This window comes from Phaenicophaeus curvirostris, chromosome Z (assembly GCF_032191515.1).
Source record: "Phaenicophaeus curvirostris isolate KB17595 chromosome Z, BPBGC_Pcur_1.0, whole genome shotgun sequence".
Taxonomy (NCBI): domain Eukaryota; kingdom Metazoa; phylum Chordata; class Aves; order Cuculiformes; family Cuculidae; genus Phaenicophaeus; species Phaenicophaeus curvirostris.
The window spans coordinates 16,240,580-16,256,752 of record NC_091431.1 but is presented as its reverse complement, the minus strand read 5'-3'; the positions used below and the strand labels follow the sequence as shown (position 1 = coordinate 16,256,752).

General features: G+C 47.9%; 1 protein-coding gene across 4 annotated transcripts in view; it reads right to left on the bottom strand.

Annotated features, from left to right (window-relative positions):
* MCTP1 (multiple C2 and transmembrane domain containing 1) overlaps window positions 1-15,744 on the bottom strand; it is a 294,838-nt gene extending 279,094 nt beyond the window's left edge. For 3 of the 4 annotated variants that reach the window (XM_069881062.1, XM_069881063.1, XM_069881066.1), the window contains exon 1: window positions 15,210-15,744. In XM_069881062.1, the coding sequence (XP_069737163.1) occupies window positions 15,210-15,719 (510 nt within the window). In that variant the 5' untranslated portion in view covers window positions 15,720-15,744. Of the gene's footprint in view, window positions 1-12,088; window positions 12,131-15,209 lie in introns of those variants that run through there. The other variant, XM_069881065.1, reaches the window with a different exon arrangement.
* Window positions 15,745-16,173: the final 429 nt, after the last annotated feature.

The window sequence follows — 16,173 nt, the reverse complement described above, 5'->3', positions numbered from 1 at the left end:
TGAACACCTCAAGGTATGGGGTACACATGACTTCCCTGGGCAACCTGGGCCAGGGCCTCCCCACCCTCACAGGAAAACATTTCTTCCTAAAACCTCATCTCAATCTCCCCTCTTTCAGATTAAAACCATTCCCCCTGGTTCTATCCCTGCACGCTCTGATCAAAAACCCCTCTCCAGCTTTCCTGTAGTACTAGGAACCCACTTCCAGCATACCAAGACAAATCTAAGTCACTTACCCCTAAAATACCACCTATAATCCCAGACGCAGCACACTCCATACCCGAGTAGTGACACAGCCTCATGTCCAGTGTGCCTGCCCCACACAGAACCACACAGTCCCCTACTGTGTGTTTCTAGTCTGGAAGCATGACAACAAATGCATCCAATTATGAAACAGCAGGGAAAAAAAAACAACCAAAACCAATTCCCTGAGCCTCTCCCCCCAAACTCTGTAGTTCCAACTCCAAAAGGAAAATCCCTTCATTTCATACCACAGATCTCCAACACATCAAGATAATTAGACTATTCCTGTTGTCATTCCTGTTGTTATTCCATATAAACTCACAGAAAACACCATCATATAAACCTTGGCATCTGCATTTAATGAGAAGACAAACTGTTACTCTGCATACTGAACTATGTTTATTAGCTGAATCTTGGATATAAATCTTATAAACATGATAAAGATTAAAATTCCCGATTTTTGTAACTCAGAGAGGGATTTTATGGATCACACAAGGGTTCATAGAATCATAGAATCATAGAATAACCAGGTTGGAAGAGACCCACTGGATCATCGAGTCCAACCATTCCTATCAAACACTAAACCATGCCCCTTAGCACCTCATCCACCCGCGCCTTAAACACTTCCAGGGAAGGTGATTCAACCACCTCCCTGGGCAGCCTGTTCCAGTGCCCAATGACCCTTTCTGTGAAAAATTTTTTCCTAATGTCCAGCCTAAACCTCCCCTGGAGGAGCTTGAGGCCATATCCTCTTGTCCTGTCCCCTGTCACTTGGGAGAAGAGGCCAGAACCCTCCTCTCTACAACGTCCTTTCAGGTAGTTATAGAGAGCAATGAGGTCTCCCCTCAGCCTCCTCTTCTCCAGGCTTAACAACCATTCCTCATAAGGCCTGTTCTCCAGCCCCTTCACCAGCTTCGTCACTTTATATAACTAAAACAGCTGCTCCATTATGAATATGCATATGAATATGCATATGAATATCCTTCACATTTCCTGGACTCCAGTTGAGTCTCACTTGGCATTACTGTTTATTTTCATTAAAGTGTAGTAGAAAACCAGACTGCAAAAGCCCACTCTAGTGGCGTAAAACAATTTTCATACTAATGTTGTGCTGACTATAGTAATGTAGAACATCAGAGCACCCAACTAATGCCAATAATGTTCAAAATTTAAAAGTGGAGTTATTAAAAGTGTAGCAGAATATAAGAAGTCTGTGACAAAGAGGGCAATGAGCCTTTCATTGTGAGAACAAGGATGCTCTTAAAATGAAAAGCTGAAGCTCCACTCCTTACTTTCAATTAACAGAGCTCAGTAATTCTTTTTATTTTTCATCAAGCCTCCTAGAAATTCAGACACTCTCTCTGCTGTGCAGAAACTGTCATTTGATAACTGTTCAAATAAGAATGACAGGAAATACAATAGGAAGTCAGCATTTGTTTTTTTGTCCTGCTGGGAAGAGTTCTGTCCCCTCTTTCCAAGAATTTAGAGCCATTTGCCAGACATAATCATCTGGGTATTTTTGAGTCACGGCTTAAATGAATAGGTAGAGTTTTCTAGATCTGGGGATAAAGGAAGCATCTAATAGTTCCTGGAAGGTAGTTAAGTGTTCTGGACAGAGCACAGAAGCTTTGCCACAGCTGAAAATGAAGGACAAGTATTAGCTTCTAGAGGTAGTCTCAACTTCTTTCACAGGCATTGGGTCTGACACAACACAGAGAACCAACACAGACTGAGACCAGTGGCCTCTGTCGTGTGCTCTGTTCTAGGCTCCAGAAATGGAGAGAAATGGGTTGGAAAGAGACCTTGGCTCACCATCACCAAAAAAAAAAAAAAGCAGTAGCTGTAGATCTTCTTCTCTTGTACTTACACGAGCTGCAACATAAGCTACCTTAACCAAACACAGGCAGCAGAGAAGTGTCTGGGTTCTCACCCTTCAAGAGCTACACAGAAGATTTTGGTGTCTATCTAAAATCTTCATAAAATATTTATCATTAGCTACAGGGCAGTCAGGCTGGTGATTCAGTAACTGACATCCAAAGCAGCAAACAAGTGTCTCAACAGCACAAGAATCTCTTACATGAGAGATGTGAAACAGAACATCTCTCGCAAAGTGAGAAACCAATCAGGACATTCATTAACTGCAAGGTACTGAGTGGCTTAATTAGGTAGGCTGCACAAAGAATCTGTGAGGCACTTCAGTTTTACCTTGTTCATCAAATGCTTTCAAACTTTCAAAAGGATTATTTGTCTATGATCATTTAAGATCACAGAACAGCAGAGACGGCAAACTGAATGCCTCCAGACCCGACACATCAAAACCAAACGGCCTCCTATCCACAGCATGCCTGGCGTTCAGGCTAACACCAACCTCCTTATGCAAAAAATACTCAAAAAATATACCAAATCTGCCTGATATCACATTTTGTGACTCATACTTGAATATGATTTTCTCGAGAAACAGTTGCAGATCTTCCCCAGAACAGGATGGAATGAGGAGAGCTGAAGTTTTGATGCTGCAGCATCCCAATAGCTCTTTTGACACTGAGTTTTACAGAGCATCTTAACAATGCCTGTGGCTAAAATAATAGTAAAATAATTGGGTCTGTTTTTCTGGAATGCCATCTACTTCCTCCCTCCCCTTTCAAACGGCCAGAGGGAAGCTACAGAAAAATTACAAATTATAAGGAGTTAGATTTACACATATTTGAGTAAAGTCTGAAATATGGTATTTTGTTCAGACTCTGTACTGTTGTTCCTCTGGATTTTTTGCAGGAACTTTTGATGTTAATATAAGGGATGTAAAGCAGTAAGTAATTTAAAAGAAGATCTAAAAGAATTAACAGCCGAGAATGACAGACCAGGCTGAAGGAATGAATAAATTCTGCTTAGAGGGATTCACCCTTCCCAGTATCAAAACAAAGAGACAGTTCAGAGAAAACGCTGCAGGTACTGTAACATTTTGACAGCTCAACAAAATGTGTCCCGGTAGTTGATGTTCCCTTCCTACTGACAGAACAAGCTCTACGTGGGTTTCTGAGGCATTTCACCCATGAAAGACACTTTAGCAGAACAGCATATCTGTAATTCAACATGGATTTTTGCTCTGCTATGTTTCTTCAGAGAGGAAAAAAAATAGAGGGAAAAAGCAACACTCCTGGAGACACAAACTACTTATCTCCCGAAAGGCAATAAGAAATATAACACCTCAGTAAAGAAAGAGTTAGGGGGAGGTGGCAGAAGAATGTTAAGTTGATCAAAATCCCTTTGACAAGCAGTGGTTAAAGCATCAGTCATCTGTTCCAGAATTTCTCCACTTAGTGGGAAACAGAAAGTGTTTGGACTTGCAATTACATCAACCAAAAGAATAATGAAGTCAAGAAATCCATCTTTTATACCCCATCCTGTGACCATCAGCTGCACTGTTCGTGACAGAATTCTATTGCATATAGAGTTCCCAGGGAAAACAGCCTATCAACATGCTAAGTCAAGCAGGGCCTCCAGGTTAGGAAAACTTCAGCAGGGACGTGAAACACTGGGACTGGAACTTTCTGTGGTCATGTTTGCACATCATTTCCAGCTTCCCTGTCTTCTGGAGTGTAAGACACAGGATCGCAAAAGGATGAATTAATTAACTGATGAGGAATTCAGCAGCCATCTCTAGTATGAGTTACAGCATCAGCCACCCAGCCTAGCAATTAAAGGCTTGCCCTGCTGAAGTAGGTGGGAACGTGGGGAACACAAGCACCATATCCAACAACAGCCAAAAGTTTTATTTTCAGCATCAGCGATGGTACAAATCAAATGCATCAGAGCAAGAACTGGGTTTAACAGGAAGAAGTGTGCTCCAAACACAAAACCTCACTTGTAAGGATAAAATACCAAGTGATTACCAGACTGCTAGTCAGTGCTAATGACTTGAAACTCATCTGACCATCCACAGAAAAATCTGGTGACAGAGTAGTACTAATAGATCACCCCATCATCACTCCCTTAGGGAAACTTTAATGCAAACATTTTGCATATGTAGTCTTTTCTTTAAAAACAAGTTGTAAAATCACATTTCTCTGAAAGTAATAGGATTTAATATGGAATGCTCTGAAAAGATTGATGTAACACCCAAACACAGTGTAGTGTATACAGTGCTACTGCCTCTCCCACTTTCTCATCAAGATGAGTGAAAAATATTTAAACTTAATGAAATACAAAACTTTCCACCTCTCTACTCCACCCTTCATGAGACTCCACCTGGAGTCCTGTGTCAAGTTCTGGAATCACCAATATAAGAAGGATATCAAACTGTTGAAACAGGTCCAGAGGAGGCCATGGAGATGACACAATGGCTGGAGCACCTCTGCTATGAGGCCAGGCTGAGATAGTGGAGTTGTTCAGCCTGGAGAAGAGAAGGTTCTGGAGAGACCTTAGAGGAGCTTCCAGAACTGAAAGGAGCTCCAGGAAAGCTGGGGAGGTGCTTTTTATCAGGGAGTGCAGGGACAGGACAATGGGGAATGGTTTTAAGCTGAAAGAGGGAAGATTAAGATGAGATTTTAGGTAGAACTGTTTTCCTGTGAGGATGGGGAGGCCCTGGTCCAGGTTGCCCTGAGAAATGGTGGCTGCTCCATTCCTGAAGATGTTCAAGGCCAGGTTGGATAGGGCTTTGAGCAGCCTGATCCACTGGGAGGTGTTCCTGCCCATGGCAGGGAGTTGGAACTGGATGGGCTTTGAGGTCCTTTCCAACCCAAACTCTCCTGTGATTCTGTGAGTCTATGAATTAAGCACTGAGGAAATTTTAAGAATTTAAAAGCAAAGGTTTTATTTGGTCAATAGCCTGCAGCTACAAATTTTATTTTGCCAAGTGACTGCATGGGAAAGTGAATCAGCAACATGCAAGCAGAGCACGAAGAAGTGGAAGACTGCTCACTGTCCTTATAATTACCTAATTTGCTGAGACACAGTCTTGCTCTCCACCAAAAAATAACTTAAATGAAACATGAGTAACAAGGTAGCTTTACTGCCAAAGAGCAGAGTGCTCTAACAGCTTTATCCTCAGGTCCCACTTCTCATACAGATAGTCTATCAAAGCCAGATTTTTCAATGATGGTGATCTATCATAGCTCTAAGTATCTGAAAAACAAACTCTCTGGCATGGTAGCAAGGTATGAATCAGTTGCCCCACAAGACTCCAACACCCACAAGTCCAGAGGGATCATTTTTCTGTGTGCCTGCTACTGATTATCATCAGATTATCACTGCAGAAATACAAGGACCACACACTATTGTATGCCTGAGTAGAACATGAACACTACACAAAACAAAATGTGAACTAATCAAGCAAAATGTAAACTAATGTGAACTAAGTGATCGAGTTTGTCATTTTGATAAATTAAATCTACTACAGGTTAAGTCTAGGGCATAAGTAGCATAAAGATCTCCCTTCTTTTACAAGAGAAGAGAAAAACATTTTCTTTTTAAACTTAGAACTTCAGGGCTTACATTATAGTTACAGCCTAAAAATTCCCTAGACGATAGTGCTTACATAATCTGAGATCTAGGATCAGCATTAGGGTTGGGGAGGAAAAGCTGAATGCAGATTCACACAGGGTTCCCACTGCCTTGCCAAGGACCAGCAACTTATCCAAGAGGCAGAAGAAAGATGACACGTGGGCCTATGTACATAGAAGTATCACATCACAAGACAGAACAGTTAAATTAGAACTACCTGCAGGGTTGGGTTCGAATGACATGCTAGTAGATTTGAAACTGTTCCAGTCATATCTTTTAAAATGTTAAGAAATACTTCTCTTTGCAACATTTTTGGTGACAAGCCTTATCAATAAGCCTGATAATGATCAGCATCCAGCATTTTAACAAGAGGAGAAAAGCATTTTTCAACACTTGTTGAGGCAAAAACCATTATTCAATACTTCTTCAGGCAAACTCTAATCCCCATAAAACCTAGGTTTTGTCTTTTTAAAGTTAAAATTGGGCATAGTTCAGTCTGGTATGAAGTACACACATGAAGTGTCAGAGTCTTGACACAGTCATTCAAAATCCAGCAAGAATCTACACCAAAAGTTCATCGCTTCACAGCAGAGTCTCTCAGTAGACAACAAGCACTTTCCTTTCTTGAGTGCAAGGACTGTTGTAATTCCTACCAACCAGCTCTATAGTATTATCAATGCAATTACCTATGAACACATTTACACATGAGCAGTAAAGGCAGGGCTAAAAAAGAAAAGTAAAGCTTAAATGAGGCCATGGATAAACAGTAAATCAGCAGCTGCCACTAGATCCTTTGTAAATACCTAAGTAGTTCATGTAAGTATAAAAGCGAACTGGCCAATTCTGAAAAGAGACGCAGCTCACTGAAAACTATGAAGAGACTCTTCAGTTAATTAAACAGAGGTTATTCAGGACATAATTAAATACAATTATATTGTGCCATCTTTGATTTGCATGTCAGCAATGCTGAGACACTGAATTAAAATGCTGTAAGTTGACAGACTGGTCAGAAGCCGACAGAGCATACGGAACAGGCTAATGGGTCTGAAGCTGCAAGAAGATAAACCTGTTATCAGAAACTAGTACTGCAACAAGAGAGGGCAACGCAGGACACCCTTGGGTAAAATCAGGTTAAACTCTTGGAGAAACAAATAACTGGGAGATATTGCAACATCTCTCTGGAAAAGAAATGAATGCTAGCAACAGTGTTTCACTCCTGCTTTCTCTCTCTGTGTAGTTTCTACTGACAAGCTCAATGCTTTTCTGACCTAACCGAAACACTTCATAGAACCATAGAATGGTTTGAATTGGAAAGTACCTCAAAGCCCATCCAGTTCCACCCCGCACTTAAAGTTCATCTAATTCCAACACTCCTGCCATGGGAAGGGACATCTCCCACTGGATCATGTGCTCAAAGCCCCATCCAATCTGGCCTTGAACACCTCCAGGGATGAAGCAGCTACCACTGCTCTGGGCCACCTAGAGCAGGGCCTCACCACCCTCATTGTGAAAAAAATTCATAGAAACATAGAATAACCAAGTTGGAAGAGACCCACCGGATCATCGAGTCCAACCATTCTTATCAAACACTAAACCATGCCCCTTAGCACCTCGTCCACCTGTGACTTAAACACCTCCAGGGAAGGTGAATCAACCACCTCCCTGGGCAGCCTGTTCCAGTGCCCAATGACCCTTTCTGTGAAGAAGATTTTCCTGATATCCAGTCTGAACCTCCCCTGGCGGAGCTTGAGGCCATTCCCCCTTGTCCTGTCCCCTGTCACTTAGGATAAGAGGCCAGCACCCTCCTCTCTACAACCTCCTTTCAGGTAGTTGGAGAGAGCAATGAGGTCTCCCCTCAGCCTCCTCTTCTCCAGGCTAAACACCCCCAGCTCTCTCAGCCGTTCCTCATAAGGCCTGTTCTCCAGCCCTGTCACCAGCTTCGTTGCTCTTCTCTGGACTCTCTCCAGAGCCTCAACATCCTTCTTGTGGTGAGGGGCCCAGAACTGAACACAGGATTCGAGGAGCGGTCTCACCAGTGCCGAGTCCAGAGGGAGAATAACCTCCCTGGACCTGCTGGTCACGCCGTTTCTGATACAAGCCAAGATGCCATTGGCCTTCTTGGCCACCTGGGCCACTGCTGGCTCATATTCATGTTCATAATTCCTCGTTATGTGTAATCTAAATCTTCCCCTCTCCACTTTATAGCCATTCCCCATAGTCCTGTTACTACAGGCCCTTGTAAATTTGATCATATACTTACTCCCTATGTGTTCATGGCCAGAACCCCTAAGCAAACTTTTCATCATTGCTTAAAATATCGCCCTTGCTCTAGGAATATTGCTGCACTCAAACTATGTACCTGTGTAAATCAGGTCTCTCCTACACTTCCAAGTTTTGGTTGGCATTGTCTCAGGAAAATGTAACCCCTGACAGGTAGAATTGTTCAATTTCCCTCACCACCTTCACTTTTTCACTTAGAAATCTGAAGTAGCAATTAAGACTCTTTTAGGAAACATCATCTGTGTCACTTTTCAGTGACATTTTCTTCCTTCTATTTTGTCTTTATTGTGTTCATTTGCCTTCACTGGCTGGATCAATTACCAAAATGTGATCTATGGCATCTGCCAGTTAGAACAAATGAGCCAAATTTCCTGCTTCTGTAACTTCACTGACTCCTGGGGCTCCAAGCCACATATGGATTTATGCTGGTGTAGGCAGGAAGTTGTGCACAGTATGCTTGTCACGGCATCCTTATCAGGATGCATCCTTATCAGCTCTGCATCCCCAAGAATCTAATCCCTTAAATTCAAAATTCTCCTCTATTCTCCTCAGGCTTCCTCGCAGCTCTGCTTCTGCTCCTGTTCAATCACTCCTCTTCCCTTTCTCCCTCAGAGACTCCTTAGTACAATGCATGCTCCTTGCTCTGGAAGTTCAGTCTCTCTCCATATGGCCCAGCTCACTGAACTACCCCCGTTCCACAGGTCTATCTCATGTCGTAGAATCACAGAATCATAGAATTCCTATATTGGAAAAGATCTTTTAGATGACCACATCCAACCATACCTGTCCACTACTAAATCATATCTCTAAGCAAAATGTCCACACCACTAGCTCTCTGACACCAACCATATGGAGCAGTACTTGCACATCACTGAGAGCACAGGAGGAACCTTCTATCTACCTACATAGCTCTGTTTTCAATTGTTCTCTGATCTCTTTCTTGCACCATGCTCTGGCATATGATCAAGACCACTGTTATCCAGTCTCTGACCATGAAGACACACAAAGGTAGGTATGAAGGATAATTGCTAATCAAGGAAATGGTCCTGTGTGCCACAAAACTAATGAAGCTTCATTTCCTATGGCTATACATCTCAAGGTTGAACAGTAGCCCTAACCTTCCACCTTTAATAACCCCAGAGCCCTCCCACACCTCCGGTTTATCCCTGTAACCATGGAACTGGAGAGCTGGTACAGGCATTGCTAGATAAATCCAAGATCCCAATAGCAAGAAGGTGCAAATTAAAAGGCACCAGTGGAGGAACCCTTACTGCACTGCCTTGGCACAGGGTAGCACAGTCAGACACAGAGCAGCAGAGCCCTGGAGGCTCACCTTCTGCCCATGAAACACTCCAAGAGGCACCCACCAACCTCAGCCTGCACACCTAGAATCATAGAATGAATCTCAGAATGGTTTGAGTTGGAAGGAACCTTAAATATCACCTAATTCCAACCCCCTGCCATGGGCAGGGACATCTCCCATTGGATCAGGGGCTCAAAGCCCCATTCATCCTGGCCACAACTTCCCTGGATGAAGGTGAGCAGATGTCATGTCTTGGTTTGGCCAAGCAAACCTACAATACAGCTTTTGGAAGCTGGAAGAAGGATGACGTTTAATCCCACATGTATATTTCCTTGTCCCAACAAACCGTATTTACACATCTTTGGCTACGCTTTAAAAGGAACCTATGTTTCCTGACAACAAATACAGTGCTTATGATGCCCTTCTCTCCTCAAAACTATTCAACGACAGCCTTGAGAAGTATTCAGTCTTCAGGGGATCAGTAGTTAGTGCTCATATGTGATGGTCATCCCTTGCATAAGACTTCACTCTGAAATGTACATCTATCTTTACTGGAGCAAAGATGCCAGTCCTGTTCACTACAATATCAGCTTTATTCACTGCTGAGACAACAAGGCCTCTGATAAACTGTCCACATCCAATGCAGCATCACTATAACTCGTTTTTATTACTTCAAATTACTTTTAAATGGTTTGACTACACAAAAAAGTGCATCCCAAGATTAAATCCAAAGGACAGCAGTTTACAGCAACCATCCACTGCACTAAACTGCCCTCCTTTTCACCAATGACAACTGCATCATTTCAGCTTAAAAGCACAAGAAATTTGACAGCTCATGGGATTTTGTTTTTCCCTGCCATCTCCCTTAAAAGATTTAGTAGAACTTTTCCTGTATATATTTGTTAAAATATTCAACAGGCTTGATCCTTGATCTGAACAAGCAGTGGCATTTGCTTTTCCACCAAATCTTACTTACATCTTATAGCAAGTTGTAATTCTAGTATTGTTTTACTTCTGAATGATTTAATTTCATGTTCTTGACTCAGTTAGCTACTAGGGTTTCCTTGATCTTCGAGCATGTAGAGATCTGAAACTCTGTGCTGCTGTAAGTAAAACTTGGATCTGGAAAATTGCTAAGCTATTCCAAATGTGTTGCCAGGCTTCTAATCCCAAATCCTCAGAGAGATGTAAATGCCATGACTGAAGCTAGGCAGGAACCCTGTTGTCCAGAGGTCAGTGTTCCAGGCTTGAGTCCTGAAATGCACTGCACTGGAAGCTTCAGCAGTCACAGTGGAAGCTCCTTGCTCTGTAACAGAGCACTGACAAGTACCAGACACAACTGAAGACAGTTCTCCACGCTCTGAGTCTCATTTCGCCAACACAGCTCAGTGAAGCTGGTGAGATTTAATAATCTGAGTGAGATTGTACCTCTAGAGATGAGAAGAACAGAGGATGTCTGGACTACAGAACATCAGAATAGCTGTTTCAAATGATCCCTCCAAAACAAACTTCATGATCAACAGCTCTGCAAACTCCACCAACACGCAAGGGATGTAACAAGCTTTATTAAATACCAAACCCAGCAATTTTGGTATGCAGGCACAGCCCAAGTTAATACTAGAAAATGCCTGGAGGAATTGGCCATAATCCTGCTAATTAAAGACAACTGTTAAAAAGCTCGGGTAAAACTTTGTTTTGATTAGCAGTATTCTTTCTAAATGTTATGACTGTACCTTGTTCAAAACAAGAGCAAAGCCCTCATTACTAAATAACAATTGACATGTTTGTAAATAAATGAGACGTTTCTTTGTCTCAACAGCAGAACAGCACTGGAAAACACTCCATATTTTCATATTTATTAATCCCTAGGTGCAGTAGTCTTTAAAGCAGAATATCCTGTAGTCCTGAACAATAACACTTAAAATTTGCAATGCATCTTTGTGAGCCAAGGAGGGGGTAGAAAGGTCCTGACCACTAAAGGGAAATGCCCACTCCGTAAACGCCTGTCAAAACAATCCCATGTCAAGAAGCAACAACCGAAAACATTTGCAAGCACGATTTACCCAGGGACAACCACAGCAGTTTTGAGTCAGCACGGTGCTTATGACCAGAATGACTGTGTGGGACTCGGACATGAACTTTGATCATCTTTATAAAGACAACAGCTGGCTCTGGTCACAAAGGCAATGCTGACCTCAAGGGAAGCTTGCAACCTGCCACAAAACCACGACCACTCCTCACTAGATTATGACCATAGGTTCTGCAACCCTGACAGAATCCAAACAGATTCATACAATTCTTTTTGACACCAAACAGATTGTGCCTTATACTTCAGCTACTCATTTCTCCTTAATTATGACAGAAGACAATATATAATAATGTGTATTAGTCAACTATTCCTGCAAAAAGTGGATGACTGCTTAGAATTACACAAACTCCAGAATGACTCATATATTTTGCACTTCTCTACCAGGAAATTTATTCCAGGGTTCGGCAGCCCCTACCAATGCTGGCTGCACCAGTTAATTTCACAACTGACAGTCAGAAGAGCTATGGCTCTGTTCTCTACCTTCCCCCAACGCTGAGGGAAGAATGACTATTCCATCAGCCTGAACCGACAGCCGCCTGTGACGGCGCCTGGTATGTTCTGCCAATTAATTATCTACCGTCTACCAAATCTACACGAGTAGTTTGGGTGTTCTGTGGAAATTAAGTGAAATAATTCAATTTTGGGTAAGCAGGCAAGGAAAAAGCAGGGGTTACCTTGAGCAAAAGCAGTGCTGGGAGCATCAAGGACAGAGATCAGCAGTGAGGGGCTCTGTGGACAGGCAAAGGCACCCACTCTGCTGTGACCAAACCCCAGCTTCAGCCCTCGGGACCCAGAATCTCCACATAGTTTATACAAGGTTGAGCTGAGGGAGGCTGCTTCTGCCTGAGAGTACAAACACCCTGTACGGCACAGCGCAGGCACGGCCCCATGACATCGCTCATCACAACACAGGGGAAGGGACCACCACTGCCCCAAGCCCAGTCCCAAGGTGGTGGTGCGTCTGCAGGGCTGAGCGGGCTGCCCCTGAGACAAAGGTCCCCTCGCATCAGTGGGCTGGGAGCAGCACCAGCCATGGTCATCTTCCCACCACTTCTTCTGTTCTTGCACCTCTCTGCCCTTCCCCAGCAGCCGCCTTTTCATCTTGCCTTCCTCCTGTCCTCACACCTCACTTCTCTCTCTGAGGACCACCTCCACACCTTGCCCCTCATCCCAGGACCAACTGCTCACCTTGCCCCTAATTCCAAGGCCACCTTCACACCCTGCCTCTTGCCTCCACACCTCACTTCCCTTTCCATCTCCTTCCCACTTTGACTCCTGCCCTCTCGCCTCATCTCCCTTCACCAGAGGCCACCTTCTTGACTCACCTCCTGTCCTCTCGCCTCACCTGCCTCCAAGGGACCATTTTTCCACCTAACCTCTCATCTCACACTTCATCTCCCTTCCCCAGAAGTCACCTTCCTGCCTCACCTCCAATCCTCTCACCTCCCTCTCTCCTCAGGACCCCCTCCCCACCTCGACCCCCTTTCCAGAACTACCTTCCCACCTCCCCGGCCTGGGGACCAACTTCCCACCTTGTCTCTCTCCTCAGGGACCACCTTCCCACCTCACCTCCTGTCCTCTCACCTCCATCCCTTGTCATCACCTTCCTGATAGTCCACCCTCCTTCCTTGACTCCTGCTGTTGTACCTTGCCTCTCCCCAGATGACCCTCCCTCTGCTTCGCCCTCTGCCCTGTGACCTCCTTGTGCCTTGCCCCTCATCCTAGGACCATCTTCCCACCTCTCCTCCTGTCCTCGCACCTCACCTCCTACCCCTTGACACCCTCCCCACCTCATCCCCCATCCCAGGACCCAACTTTCCACATCACCTTCTGTCCTCGCACCTCGCCTCTACCCCTGTGATCCCCTCCTACCTCGACCCCCAAGGCCCCCATCCCTGGACCCCCTTTGCACCTTGCCTCCCCCCATCAGTGACAACCTTACCAACTCTCCTTGGCCCCGTGACCCCCTCCCACCTCACCTGCTGTCCTCTCACCTCCATCCCCCAGTAACCATCTTCCACCTCTCCTCCTGTACTACCACCTCATCTCCCCACACCAGACTCCCCTCCCACCTTGCCCCCCACCTCATGACCCCCTCTCACCTCAACCCACATCCCAGGATCACCTACGTGCATCACCTCCTGTCCTCACACCTCACCTCCCTTCTTCCATGAACACCTTGTCCCCCAAGCCATGACCTCCTCCTTCCTCGCTCCCTGGCCTGTGACTCCCTCCCACCTTGACCCCCATCCTCTCTCATCTTCACCTCCATGATCCTCTCTGACACCACTCCCCATCCCAGGACCAGCTTTCCGCATCACCTTCTGTCCTTGCACTTCATCTCCCTTCTCCACTGACAAATTTCCCACCTCACCCCCCACCCTAGGAATCCCTCCAACTCCTATCCTGTCCTTGAACCTCTCCTCTCCCCACCAGAACCCCCTCCTGCCTCTACTTCACCCCGGGATCCCCTCCCATCTCGCCCCCCATCCTCTCACCTTTTCACCCCCAGGACCGCCTCACATCTTGCCCTCATCCCAGGACCACTTTCCTGCATCACCTCCTGTCTTTGCATCTGAACACCCCACCCCCGCCCGGCGACCACCTTCCCACCTCATCTCTGGCCCCAGCGCCATCTCCTACCTCACACCTCAACCTCTAACCTCTTCCCTCCTCCACAAGACCCACTTCCACTTCACCTCCTGCCCTCCCACTTTGCTTGCCAGTCCAGGACCAGCTTCCCACATCAGCTCCTTTTCTCACACCTCACCTACCTTCTCTAGTGACCACCTTGTCCCCCATCCCATGACACTCTCCTGCCTCTACCTCCACCCCTTGACGGCCTCTCACCTCAAGTCCCCATCCTTTCACGTCTTCCCCACTGTGAGATTCCCCCACCTCATCTCCCATCCCAGGACCAGCTTCCCACATCTCCTCCTGTTCTCACATCTCTCCTCTCCCCACCAGACCCCCCCACCCTGGGACCCTCTCCCACCTAAGCCCCCCTCCTCTCGCCTCTTCCCGGTCAGGCCCCCTCTTGCCCCTTCCCTCATCCCAGGACCAGCTTCCAGCATCACCTCTTGTCTTCCCACCTCGTTCCTGCCCCAGCACTCCATCCCACCTCACCTCCTGTCCTCACACTTTGTCCCCCGTCCCAGGACCAGCTTCCTGCATCACCTCCCATCCTCACACCTTGCTTCTCCTCACCAGACCTCCTGCTGCCTCTCCCCCACCCTGTGACCCCCTCCTACCTCCCCTCCTGTTCTCGCATCTCTTTCCCCAGTGTCCACCTCCCCACCTCTGCTCCTGTCCTTGCATCTCACCTTCCACCCCTAGGACCACCTTCCCACCCTGTCCCCCATCTCAGGACCCTCTCCCACCTCTCCCCTCCCCGGGACCCTCTTCCACCTTGCTGCCTGCCTTCGCACCTCACCTCTCCCCACCAGACCCGTCTCTTGCCTCTCCTCCCCACGGCCCCCTCCCACCTCAACCCTCCCCATCCCAGGACCTTCTTCCAGCACTGTCTTCGCACCTCGCCCCCCACGCGGGGGCCATCACCCCGACTCGTTCCCTGACCCAGCACCCCCTCCCACCTCACCCTCCATCCTCTCACCTCTTCTCTGCAGCCCAGCGCTCCCTCCCACTTCTGCTGTTCTCCCACCTTGCCCCCATCCCAGGACCATCTTCTACCACCACCCCGGGGCCACCACCCCGTCTCCTTGCCCGACCCAGCACCCCATCCCTCCTCACCCCCTGCCCTCTCCCCTCCCCTCCAGACCCCCCTCTCCCTCTCACCGCTCCGTCCTCCGCGCCGGGCTCCCTCCTCCTGCCGGCCGTGGGCGACCCCTGCAGCAGCTGCTCCAGGCAGGCGGTGCTGGGCAGCGAGGAGCTCTTTTGGTGGGAAAGGTGGGCTCCGTGCCTCCTCCCCTCCTTGCCCCCGGGCAGCCCCTCCTCGCCCGGCCGCGCTTGCCCCTTGCCCGGGGGCAGGAGATGCTCCCGCAGCCGGCGCAGCGCGGACCCGGGCTCGCTCCCGGCTTCCAGGGGCTCGGCTGCCGAGCAGCACAGGTTGGGCTGGGAGGAGGAGAAGACTCGGTCCAACACCTGCCTCCGCCGCTTGAACCCGCTCCACTTGGTGCCGGGGGCCGGGTCCCCCTTGGCGCTGGGGGCGGGGGGCTCCGCACTGCGGCGCTCGGATGCCGCCCTGCCGCCCCGGCCCTTGCCCCCCAGCTGCAGGTTCTTCCAGAGCCGTGCCTGGAAGGACACAGCCGGCTCGGCATCCCCGGGATGCTCCTTGCCCGCCTCCATCCTCCTCCTGACGCGGCGGCAGCGGCAGCAGAGCCCGTCGGTCCCCCGCTCCTCGGCTCGGGCGTGGGAGGGAGCGGCGCTCGCTGCCTTCGCTCCCGTTCGGGATGGAGCCGCTCCCGGCGCTGCGGGATGGAGCCTCGCTCGGTGCCTTCGCTCCGGTGCAGGAAGGAGCGACCCTTGATGGTTTCGCTCTGGTGCAAGCGGGAGAGACCCCCGGTGCCTTCGCTCCGATGCGGGATGGAGCAGAGCCCGGTGCCTTCGCTCCGGCTCGGGATGGAGCCTCCCTCAGTGCTTTCCCTCCGGTTCGGGATGGAGCGACCCCTGATGGTTTCGCTCCGGTGCGGGATGGAGCGGAGCCCGGTGCCGGCGACGAGTGGGGGCTCCCCACTCCCTCCCCACCCTCTGCCCAGCGAGGCGGGGGCTCAGCAGAGGTCAGGGAAGGACGGAGACCCCG